Below are 13,048 nucleotides of genomic sequence, written 5' to 3' on the forward strand. Positions count from 1 at the left end.
TCTTCTGGCAACTCGATCATGCAGCCCATTTTTCTTCAAGTGCCTTCCTTATTGTGCATCTTGAAACAGCCACACCACTAGTTTTCAGAGAGTCCAGTATTTTAGCTGATGTTATTTGTGGGTTTTTCTTTGCATCCCGAACAATTTTCCTGGCAGTTGTGGACAAAATTGTTGTTGGTCTACCTGACCGAAGTTTTGTTTTGAGAGAGCCCCTGATTTTCCATTTGTTAATCATAGTTTGAACTCTGCTGACAGGCATTATAAATTCATTGGATATCTTTTTGTATCCCTTTCTTGTTTTATACAGTTTAGCTACAGTACCTTTTCCCGTAGATCAGTTTTTTTTGCTTTCCCCATGACTCACAATCCAGTAATGTCAGTGGCTGGATGAAAGATACAAGAGTCTGTCTGGATCCTAGAAACTCACTCAGCTTTTATGCACACACAGTTATTACAAGCAAACAGGTGACAGGTGAGGATGTTACCTTTAGTATCCATTCAGACCCATTTGTGTCAACTTCTGTGCATGTTATCAGGCCAAAATCACCAGGGTATGTGAACTTTTGATCCGGGTAATTTGGATGTTTTGGGTTGTCATTATGATTTTAAAAAGCGAAAACCCAGTAGTTTGACAATAAATGGCTTCACCTAACCACTAACCATGAGTGGAGAAAAAGTTTTGGTATTGTCATTCATATTCTCTGATAAAAGGCCAAGGAAGCAAAAATTCTGCCGGGGTATGTAAACTTTTGAGCACAACTGTAGTTTGGCGGACACCTATTTAATTTGAGTGACCAGCTTTATTCTTCTGATGATTGATTTTTATGATTGTTTGTGTTTGTACATAGTATTTTGGGTGAGTAAAGGTTTATATTGTTTAGACCATTGCCTTGATATTTTTTATTATCGGGATACTAGTTGAGGACCGCATGAACATTTATGTTCATAGCAGAATAAATGCTATGTAGAATCTAATAGATAAAAATGAGAAATAAAAATGTTTCCAAGCAATTTGGATTAATCATTCTGTCTTGTGAAAAAGTTTGTCAGGTTTGGGAAAAAATGCTGCAAAATAAGAATGCTTTCAGATACAGACGTTGTAATTGTTTTTTTTTTCTTTTTTTCACCAATTAGCAAAATATAAAGTGAATGAATAAAAGAGAATTCTAAATCAAATCAATCAATAGAATGTCTTTATGGCAGTGATAAGACATCAGAAGTTTTTCTTGTACTGAGCTGCAGCCCCTTACTTTCCCTTTGACAAGCATCACTGGCATCAGCGGCCGTGTGCCGTATTACTGGCACCATGGCTGAGCCCTGATGCCAGTAGCACATGACCAGTGATTCAAATTACTGGCTGCACCAGTCACGTATTACCAACTTGTCAAGAAAGATTGTCAGGGATGGATGAAGCATCAGCGCTGGAGCAGAGGATTAAAGGGACATGTGGTAGTTTTCATCTTCTTCTTTTTTTTTTTTTTTTTCATTTTCAGAGCAAATCTTTTTTTTTTTTTTTTCTCCTTTTGTTTTTTTTTCAAAAACTAGACAATTCTTGAAATGATAATATTATGGCTGCGGGTAGCCACCACTAATATTAGCTTTGAAGCATACTGCATTCAGCGTTATTATCGATGCCAACATATAACAGAATATATTTTATCCTATGTTGGGGACATGATTTTGTGGCATTTGGTAATCCAAGTTTTACAGACTCCTTTTCCTCACAGACGGCACAGTGTTCCTGTTCTTAAAATGGCTGCTGTGGGACGGGCATATGACCAGCGTTGTCCATCCGTCTCCTCCAACTGAAAAACTCTACACTTGGGAAGTGTATTTTTCAGTTTGAGGAGGCTGACTGACCAGTCTCTTCATATTAACTGCCATTTTGTGGACAGAATAACTGAGCAGCCTGTGAGGAAGACCACACTAACAAGTACAACAGGAGACCCACCTGTAATATTTTATTTTAGTAAGTGCTGCAAATCCTGTCCCCAGTATAAGGGCGGACATACCATTGGTGCAACCTGTTCAGCTTCAGAGGTAAGGTAAGGGGGCTAAAGGCCCATATACTGTTCTTGCACAGGGGCCCTTTTCCGTCTAAGTACACTCCTGCCCCGTCTTATTTGATAAATTAAAGGTATCAATAGATTCAGAATTTCGGACATATTTTAGATTTATTTCTCTCAGTATTCCTGTATGTTACTGTTTTAGTCCTCTGTATTTGCTTTTGCAGAGTTTGACCTGTAGGAAGCGCTCTGTTGGTAGAAGCTTTGAGATGTGCAGATGAACTACTTTACCGTATTTTGCCAAGATGAATTTCAGAACGAGATGTTGTCCTTTCATTCACAATATCACCAGCAAGAGACCCTTTTTTTGTCCCTGATCTCATACTCGAGGCTGGCTGATTGACATTTGGGCTGTTATCATTGCTAATGACTCTCTGCCTCAATATCCTAAAGCAACTATAATATTACATAATGATTATTAGAGTTTTACTACCAAGGGAACACCACTTTAACTACTTTCAATTTATAGACGTTTTATGATACTATTTCATTTGAAGCCGATTAATGTAGCACAATTGCCTTCTCTATTAGTATATATAAACTCTATTAATAATACAAGCATTGTTTTCCATATTTTTGCATCAATTTTACATATAACTACATCACGTCTTCTTAAAAGTAAATAAAGATGACCAAATTAAACAAAGGATTCAAAAATATTAGACTTGTCATTTTTTAAATGATGAAAATTATCAAATACCACGTCTCTGTGAGTGATCAATTTATGTGAACCCTTAGGATTAGCAGATAATTTGATGGTTTACTTGTGGTCTGGTGTTTTCAGTCAATGGGATGACAATGGGGTGTGAGTGGGCAGCCTGTTTTATTTAAAGAATGGTGATCTATCAAAGTTAGATCATTACAACAAATGTTTGTGAAATTATATAATTGCAGGAAGAATGGAGATTTGTGAGTTCTTGATGCTCATCAGGCTGTAAAAGGTTCAGAACAATCTCTAAAGTGTGTGCACCCCCATAGGCCTGTATAGTATAATGCACTCCCCATAGTTCTATACAGTATAATGCACTCCCCATAGGCAGCCAGTACAGTATAATGCACCCCCATATGCCTGTATAATATAATACATTCCCCATAGGCCTGTATAGTATAATGCACCCCCATAGGCAGCCAGTACAGTATAATGCACCCTCATAGGCAGCCAGTACAGTATAATGCACCCCCATTAGGCAGCCAGTACTGTATAATGCACCCCCATTAGGCAGTCTGTATAGTATAATGCTCCCCTATTAGGTAGCCAGTACACAGTATAATGCTCCCCCATTAGGCAGCCAGTACAGTATAATGCTCCCCCATTAGGCAGCCTGTATAGTATAATGCACCCCCATTAGTCAGCCTGTACAATATAATGCACCCCCATTAGGCAGCCAGTACAATATAATGCACCCCCATTAGGCAGTCTGTACAGTATAATGCACCCCCATTAGGCAGCCAGTATAGTGTAATGCACCCAATTTCAAAAAACAATACTCACCTTTCTTCCTCCTTATTCCCGCGGTGCTCTGAGTGGCCGCTCATCTCCTGACAGCGGCCGCCAAGTACTGACATCATCGCTACCCCCTGTCAGTGTCGGTGTCGTCAGACGCTGACAGGGGGATGATGGGAGAAGGAGTGTAACGCTCCCTCTCATCAAGCTGACCCTGCGATGATGGGCGGGGGGCTCACTGCTGGCTCAGGGCCCCCCACCACCTCAGGCGCTGCACAGCGGCAGAGCAGAGAGATCGTGTCTCCCTGCTCTGCCGCAGAATGTAGCTGTATTGGCGCGCTGTGCATGCCAATACAGTTGCATAATGTAGCTCCCGGTGGGCCCCCTCAGTGCAGGGCCCTGGGCCACCACTCCTTCTGCCTCCCCGGTAGCTACACTACTGCTTGGAGGGCAGGTCTGTCTGTTGCCGTGTGGGAGGAATCTCCTGCACAGCAACAGATTTTAACTTTTTCTGGTGTCTGCTTGCATCTGGCCCACCAGGCCCCTGATCCAACGGGCCCGATCACAGTGGTGACCGCTGCGAGCATGGTAGTTACGCCCTTGCTCATACCATCTGTGACTCATACCATCTGTGAAAAGTGTTGGTAGTATCATGGATTGGGGTTGTTTGGCTGCATATGGCCAAAGACAGCTAGTTATAAATGATGGAACAACGGATCCTGAACTATATCAGCAAATTCTAATGTAAAATGTCTGGACATCTGTCCATGTGCTGAATCTCAAGATAACATAGATCATTTCTGCAAGACAACAACTCAAGAAATACAGATTGTTCTACAAAAGAATGGTAAAAGAAGAATAGATGCTGAGTTTTGGAATGGCCAGGTCAAAGTCCTTATGATAATCCTATAGAAATGTTGCAGATCAGTCTGTAGCAAGTAGTTCATGGGAGAAAACCCACATAACCGAGGTGAAACTCTTTTGTGCTGAGGAAAGGGCTAAAATTCCTCCAAACCGATGTGCAGGACTAATTACCGGTAACTATTACCAAAAACATTTAGATGCAGTTATTGTTGTCCAAAGGGGTCACATTAAATAATGCAAGCAAAAATTCACATACTTTTTCCATTCAGACATTTGCTATTGGATGATTTTACTAATTTAAAAAAATGTTGGTTAAATATTTTAACTCTTGATTAATTTTGCTTCTTTTATCCAGTTTTAGGACTCGTCAAAATTTGTTGTATTTTTAGGCCAAATTTATGCAGAAATCTGAAAAACTCTGAAGGGTTCACAAACTTTCAAGTACCACTCTTAACGCATCCTGCATGTTATTTTAAGCGTTGCTAAGTGTTCAATAATTTATCATTTACAGTTAAGTCACTGATTAACTTGTATAATTTCACTTGTCAGGAAAGAACTGGGACCTGACGGCAGCCCTGAGTGACTATGAACAACTGCGACAGGTGCACACTGCAAATTTGCCGCAAGTATTTAATGAAGGGAAATACTATAAGCAGCAGGACAGAGAAATCACCCAGCATGTCAACAAGATTGAGAGACCAAACCTCCAAAGACAAGAAGACATAGCTCAAGGTAAAGACTTTTGGTAGGATTATTTTATTGTGATGCACACACATTGTTTATGACTACCATATATACTCGTGTATAAGCAGAGTTTTTCAGCACATTTTTTTTGTGCTGAAAATGCCCCCTCGGCTTATACACGAGTCATTGTCCCAGAAAGACGGCGGGGGAGGTGGAGCGGCGGAGCAGCAGGTCACAGAGGCAGGAGCAGCCAGCTGTAATTGTGCCCACTGCTAAAGAGAAATTAATATTCACTGCACGTGCAGTGAATATTAATTTCTCTTATAGCACGCACAGTTAAAGCCGCAGCCTACATACCTTCCCTGTGCGCCCTCACATCATCTCCTTCCGGTTCCAGTCTTCCAGCTGAGCAATCACATGTTCTCCGCTCATTAAGGTAATGAATATTCACCCCTCTCCACTCCCATAGGCATGGAGTGAATATTTATTACTTTAATGAGCGGGCACATGTGATCGCTCGTCCAGAAGATCTGCTGGCTTCGGAACGAAATGCAGCGAGGGCGCGCAGGGAAGGTAAGTAGGATTTTTTTTTTTTATTAGGAACCATGCATACAAGGATAGGGAATAAGGAGCCATGCATACAAAGTAGGGGAGCAATGCATACAAGGACGGGGAGCCATGATTACCAGGATGGGGAGCCATGAATACATGCATAGGGACGGGGAGCCATGCATACCAGGATAGGGATAAGGGGGCAATGCATACCCGGCTTATACGCGAGTTTATAAGTTTTCCCAGTTTTTCGTGGCCAAATTAGGTGCCTTGGCTTATAATCGGGTCGACTTATACTCAAGTATATACGGTAATTCTCTTTAGCCCAACCACCCCGATGAGTGAACTAAGTATTGATCTGGGATATCCTTGTGTGAAGACCAATGTGTCTTCAGTTTGCGTTTCAAAAGAAATGGCACTTTTCAGGACTTTTCCAATCCCAAAATTTTTTTTCTTTTATGATCTTCACATGTATTTTAGTCTTTTGCACGTTTTTCTTTGGTCCTTCATAATGTTCTAGCTACTTCCATTTGACAAGCAATTTGCAGGTTGTCATGTAGTTGCTTATGTTTTTGTTTGAAAAATTAGAACGTCTTAATTAATGGATTTTCTTTCTTGTGTTCTTTAGAGAAAAGACTGTCCAGAGGGATCTCTCATGCCAGTTCAGCCATTGTTTCTCTGGCTCGGTTGCATGTGGCCAATGAATGCAGCAATGATCCGTTTCCTCTAGAAATGCCCATCTATACATTCCAACTACCTGACCTCAGTGTGTACAGTGAAGACTTCAGAGTCTTTATTGAACGGGATTTAATAGAGCAGTCAACAATGGTGGCCTTGGAGCAAGCAGGTAAGTAGTATGGGTTATATTAGCATTTTGAGCCTTAATTATAGTTGTAAGTGAATAAGACCCTAAAATTTTAAGACAATAAAACCTTTTTTGTCTTTTTATTGCATTAAGATGACCAAATGACCATGCCAACATTAGAGAACATCACTAGCTATGGACCTTAACGTTTCAGCATTTTCATTTTTCAAAATAGCTTATATTAAAATGGTTGTCTGGCCTTGGGTTACAAGTCTGCTGTCTGTCTCTGTGACTGCAGACTTGTGAATCCCCACATCGTGCACACGGCGAGTAGCCACAAGTATATGATTTACATGCATGCGGTCACTTGCCGACTAGATTGGCACAGCCTCTGTCAATGCAAGTGTATTTAACAAGGCAGGATACAGTCTAGTCGGAATGTGGCCAGAGGTATGCAAATCATATGCTTGTGGTTACATGACCCCCCACTCCCAGCATTGTAGAATCCTCACAGTGCAGTGCTTGCATTGTGAGGATTTACAAGTCTACAGCCATGTAGATGACTGCAGACTTGTAGTTTAAAACCGGACACTACCCTGATGCAGAATTAGGCATCTTACCTACTATGCCATCTTTCATCACAAACCTGCGCACTGAGTAGGAAATGTAGGAACACTTGACAAAAGATGCAACATGAGAAAAATTACGGTCATCTAATGTACAGAGAAGTACCAAAATCTTGTGTACATAAATTCATTTTCAATACATTAATAATGGATAAAGACCTCTTCATATAATTTGTATTTATTTTTAAACAGGACCTGTCACTTGCTCGAAAAAGTTGAGTTAAATACATAGTAATAATTCCTGAGCTACCCTTATTCTCTGCTGTTTTGCACAGTGTCACTCCATTCCAGAGATATTCAAATTTGTTGCTTTTATAGTTCAGTATGTGAAACCTCTAGGAGGTAAGGGGTGAAAGCGAACATCACCAGAGAAGACTCTGGGGGGGAAAAAAAGCCCTCTTAGTTGAGATCAAGTAGAGATTTCACATATTGCACTTCAAAGCAACAAATGTGAATATCTCTGCATTGGAGTGATGCAGCACAAAACCAAAAAGATAGGCAGAATCATGGCAGATCGGGTATTTTTTAAAAGGTATTTAACTCAATTTTTTGAGCAAGTTAAAGGTCCTTTTTAAATCACTAACTATAGACTGGTGGTTTAAAAAGTTGTTCACAAAGATCTGGTTTTCATGTGGACCATCCTCGTATCCATTGTAGACTTCTCTGCCAGGCGATAGGTTCCATTTGTAGCCTAGAAAAGTATCTTGTAAGAGCTCTGTTGTAGGTAGCAGTGTTTTAAAATAAATGATTTACTGATTATGGCTCTTGTCTTTTATTACTGTAAAGGCAGGAGCTGCTTCCTCTTGTATAGAGAAATGAAGGGCAGAGGGATGTGCTTTTCAAGGAATTAGCAGCAGGGGTCTGGGCCACCAACACTAGCACAGTACCCCTTCAATGAGATCCTACAGGCCACTGGTTAAGGCCAGATCCTTATCTAACCTCATGGTATTTTCAGCCCTGAATTTTTGTTAAAATATAGGTTCATCAGGATTTTTTACCAATATATGTTTAAATGGACTCAAGGCTGAGTAAGAACCAAAAAAAAATCTATAATCGCCAAAAGGGACTGACATCGCCCCTCCGCTCTCTGTACTGCATCTCTCGCAAGTCTCTTGTGCAGGGATGGTGCTGGTCCGGTATGCCTTGGGGTGGCTGTGTTTAATTTTTATAGTACTAAAGGCTCCCTTTAAACTAACTAAGTAATGTATTCATGGTATTGTTGTCACTATCTAAACCATTTTGTTACATGAGACATTTTACATTTCCCATATTTCAGTCAGTGACTTGGTAATCCCGTATTTTATAGAGGAGCACTGGTTTTATATGGGTGTTAAATGGATATTAGACCAGAGTTTGACCCCTATCACTTATGCCTCCTGTGGGATCATAAAACCAGTTAAATGTTCTTTCTTTTGTTATAGGCACAATTTCAAGTCCATAAATAATTTTTTCAGATTCCTGTTATACCTTCTAATCTCATAAGCACATAAGCATCTTTTTGTTGATGTAATATACAATCTGTTATAAGGAGACTAAAGACACATTTCTCATTACCGTTTCTTCACAGTTCTTTACATTAGGGATCTAGTGGTGTATAAAATGTACCATATTTTAGAGGACATAGTGCATGTGCCCAGGATTCTTATATTGAGGCTGACCCTTAAACAGTAGGGGCAAAAACAGTGTGAGTTGTAGCTAAACAATAGCTTGTCTACATATGTATCTACTGTATGTAAAAGTGCTTCTCACTAAATTAGAATGTCATAAAAAAATTAATTTGTCATTTCTTCAATATTATATAGTCATTACAGAGTGATTTATTTCAAGTGTTTATTTCTGTTATTGTTGATGATTATGGCTTACGGCCAATGAAAACCCCAAAGTCATTATCTCAGTAAATTAGAATAATTAACAAAAACACCTACAAAGGCTTCCTAACTGTTTAAAAAAAAATCTTAGTCTGCTTCAGTAGGCGTCACAATCATGGGTAAGACTGCTGACTTAACAGATGTCCAGAGGGCAGTCATTGACACACTCCACAAGGAGGGTAAGCCACAAAAGCTCATTGATAAAGAAGCTGGCTGTTCACAGAGTGCGGTATCCAAGCCCATTAATGAAATGTTGAGTGGAAGGAAAAAGTGTGATCGAAAAAGGTGTGCAAGCAACCGGGATAACCGCAGCCTTGGAAGGATTGTTAAGAAAAGGCCATTCAAAAATTTGGGGGGAGATTCACAAGGAGTGGACTGCTGCTGGAGTCATTGCTTCAAGAGCCACCACACAGACGTATCCAGGACAAGGGCTAGAAGTGTCGCATTACTTGTGTCAAGCCACTCATGACCAATAGACAACGCCGGAAGTGTCTTACCTGGCCCAAGGAAAAAAAGAACTGTACTGTTGCTCAGTGGTCAAAGGTGATGTTTTTAGATGAAAATAAATTTTGCATTTCATTTGGAAATCAAGGTTCCAAAGTCTGGAGGAAGAGTGGAGAGGCACACAACCCAAGCTACTTGAGGTTTAGTGTGAAGTTTCCACAGTCAGTCATGCTTTGGGGAGCCATATCATCTGCTGGTGTAGGTACACTGTGTTTAGCAAGACCAAAGCCAGGGCAGCTGTCTAGAGAATCTATGGGGTATTGTGAAGAGGAAGATGAGACACCAGACCCAACAATGCAGACGAGCTGAAGGCTGCTATCAAAGCAACCTGGGCTTCCATAACATCTCAGCAGTGCCACAGGCTGATTTCCTCCATGCCACGCTGTATTGATGCAGTAATTAATGCAAAAGGAGCCCCGACCAAGTATTGAGTGTTTTTACTGAACATACACTTAGTAGGCCAACATTTCGGATTTTAAAATCATTTTTCAAGCTAGTGTTATAACGTATTCTAATTTACTGAGATATTGACTTTTGAATTTTCATTGGCTGTAAGCCATAATCATCAACATTAACAGAAATAAACACTTGAAATAGATCACTCTGTTGGTAATGACTCTATATAATATGAGTTTCACTTTTTTTTATTGAAGAACTGAAATAAATTAACTTTTTGAAAATATTCTAATTTAGTAAGAAACATTTGAATATATGTATGTACTAGCTGTTTCCAGCCAGCTAACGCTCGGCACACTCATTGCTATCTAATTAACGCTGCTGGTGATTAAACTAAAGTAAATAATGACAACATTCAATTACTTCTTCGTTGACGCTGGTTATATATATCAGCTTCCCTTCTTTCTGTCACTCAGTTTATATAAACCTTGTGATATCTCTCTCTGTCCTTATCAATCTGCTCAGGTGTTCGTTGTTGCTAAGCAATCCTACGATTTAGTCGATATTGTTGTTGTCGATCAGCTACTGCATTGTTGTCTGGATTTTCCTGCGGCCTGTGAGATGGACCTGGCGACTCTTCTTGGCTCATTTTGTTTGGGAGAATGCGGATGCAATGAAATGTGCGTCTACCTTGGCTGAAGTGGTTGAATTACATAGAAAGGAAGTGCTGCGTGTGGTAATGTGGGGGGGTGGAGCCTCGTGTGGTAATGTGGGGGGACGGAGCCTCGTGTGGGGATGGAGCCTTTTGTGGTAATGTGGGGGGGATGGAGCATCGTGTGGTAATGTGTGGGGATGGAGCCTCTTGTGGTAATGTGTGGGGATGGAGCGTTGTGTGGTAATGTGTGAGGACGGAGCCTCGTGTGGTAATGTGGGGGGGGCGGGATTATGTGTGGTAATGTGGTGGGGGGTGGGATTATGTGTGGTAATGTAGTGGGGGCCTGGATTATCTGTGGTGCTTTGGTGGGGGGATTATGTGTGGTAATGTGGTGGGGGGCAGGATTATGTGTGGTAATGTGGTGGGGCGGGATTATCTGTGGTGATGTGGTGGGGCGGGATTATGTGTGGGGATGTAGGGGGCGGTTTTGTGTGGTGATGTGGTGGGGGGCGGGATTATGTGCGGTGATGTGGTGGGAGGCGGGATTATGTGTGGTGATGTGGGGGGGGCAGGATTATGTGTGGTAATTTTTATCTGTGGTAATGTGGGGGGGCGGGATTATCTGTGGTAATGTGGTGGGGGGCGGGATTATGTGGGATGATGGGTGGGATTATCTGTGGTAATGTGGGGGGCGGGATTATGTGTAATAATGTGGTGGGGGCAGGATTATGTGTGGTGATGTGGTGGGGGCGGGATTGTGTGGTGATGTGTTGGGGGCAGGATTGTGTGGTGATGTGTTGGGGGCGGGATTGTGTGGTGATGTGTTGGGGGCAGGATTATGTGTGGTGATGTGGTGGGGGGCAGGATTATGTGTGGTGATGTGTTGAGGGGGCGGGATTGTGTGGTGATGTGTTGATGGCGGGATTGTGTGGTGATGTGTTGGGGGCGGGATTATCTGTGATAATGTAGTGGGGGCGTGATTATCTGTGGTAATGTGGTGGGGGGCGGGATTATGTGTAATGTGGGGGGCGGGATTATGTGTGGTGATGTGGGGGGCGGGATTGTGTGTGGTAATGGGGCGGGATTGTGTATGGTAATGTGGTGGGGGGCAGGATTGTGTGTGGTGATGTGGTGGGGGCGGAGCTACTGTGCAGGGGGCGGGATTAGTGAGTAATCACAATGCCTCATATATATAGATAGAGAGAGATAGATATAGATATATATATATATATATATATATATATATATATATATATATATATATATAGAGATAGATAGATAGATAGATAGATATAGATATATATATATAGATGTGTAGGTATATTTTTTTTATACAGGTTGTGTCTGCTATGTCACTGCCATGATGCCTTGCAACGCCCGAGTGCGTTACAATATACCGTATTTTTCGGACTATAAGATACATCGGACCATAAGATGCACCTAGGTTTTAGAGGAGGGAATTGGGAAAAAATATTGAAGCAAAACATGTGGTCAATTCTGTACTTATTATCCCCTACCCTGGTATGCATGGCCCCCTCATCCCTATCTTGGTATGCATGGCCTCCTCATCCCTATTCTGGCAAGAATGATCGCCCTCATCCCTATTCTAGTATGCATGGCCCCATCCCTATCCTGGTATGCAGGGCCCGCATTTTGTCCTAGTATGCATGGCCCCTTTCTTATCCTGGTATGCAGGGCCCCCATCTCATCCTAGTATGCAGGGCCCCCATCTCATCCTAGTATGCAGGGCCCCATTCTTATCCTGATAGGCATGGTCCCATCCCATATTCTGGCATGATTGGCCCCATCCTTATCCTGGTATATATGGCCCTATCAGAAAACATAAAAAACCAAAAACATTACACTTACCTTCCCGGCACTCCCTCGCAGCATCTTTTTCCGATGACAACAGCTGCTTTATGCTTGTAAGGCTACTTTCACACTTGCGTCTTCTGGCGGACGTCGCAATGCGTCGTTTTGGAGAAAAAACGCACCCTGCAAAGTTGCCCTCCATAGACTTGCATTAGCGACGCATTGCGATGGATTGCCACACTTCGCATCCGTCATGCGACGGATGCGCCGTGTTTTGGCGGACAGTCGGCACAAAAAAAGTTCCATGTAACGTTTTTTGTGCATGCGCGGCCTCAACTCCGCCCCCTCCTCCCTGGACTGCAGAATGGGCAGCGGATGCGTTGTAAAGCTGCATCCGCTGCCTACGTCTTGCAGTTATTTCACAGCGTCCGTTGGTACGTGGACCCGACGCATTGCGACGGGCCCGTACCGACGGAGAAGTGTGAAAGTAGCCTAAGCAGCGCAAGGCAGGGACGTCATGCACTGCTCACAAGTAGATGTCGCAATACTCACTGCTCTGCATGCCAGGGACTGTGCGCGCAGAGTAGTGAGTATTCATTTCATTTAATACATTTCAGTAATCATATTATATAGCACTGTGTACATACAATTGCTCATTTTGCCTTAATACCCATATAATTCTTCTGTTTTCTTTGCTCTATGTAGAAACAGTAAGTCTCTCTTCCCTACATATATCATCCCCCTCTTCAACTCCTGACTCAGCTGCTCCCTC

General features: G+C 42.0%; 1 protein-coding gene across 6 annotated transcripts in view; it reads left to right on the forward strand.

The window, feature by feature from the left end:
* Positions 1–13,048, forward strand: part of OTUD7A (OTU deubiquitinase 7A) — a 314,106-nt gene that overhangs the window by 204,456 nt on the left and 96,602 nt on the right. For 5 of the 6 annotated variants that reach the window (XM_077263911.1, XM_077263915.1, XM_077263913.1 and 2 more), the window contains 2 exons: positions 4,924–5,106; positions 6,239–6,457. In XM_077263911.1, coding sequence (XP_077120026.1) covers positions 4,924–5,106; positions 6,239–6,457 — 402 coding nt within the window. Of the gene's footprint in view, positions 1–1,269; positions 1,450–4,923; positions 5,107–6,238; positions 6,458–13,048 lie in introns of those variants that run through there. The other variant, XM_077263916.1, reaches the window with a different exon arrangement.

This window comes from Ranitomeya variabilis, chromosome 5 (assembly GCF_051348905.1).
Source record: "Ranitomeya variabilis isolate aRanVar5 chromosome 5, aRanVar5.hap1, whole genome shotgun sequence".
Lineage (NCBI taxonomy): Eukaryota > Metazoa > Chordata > Amphibia > Anura > Dendrobatidae > Ranitomeya > Ranitomeya variabilis.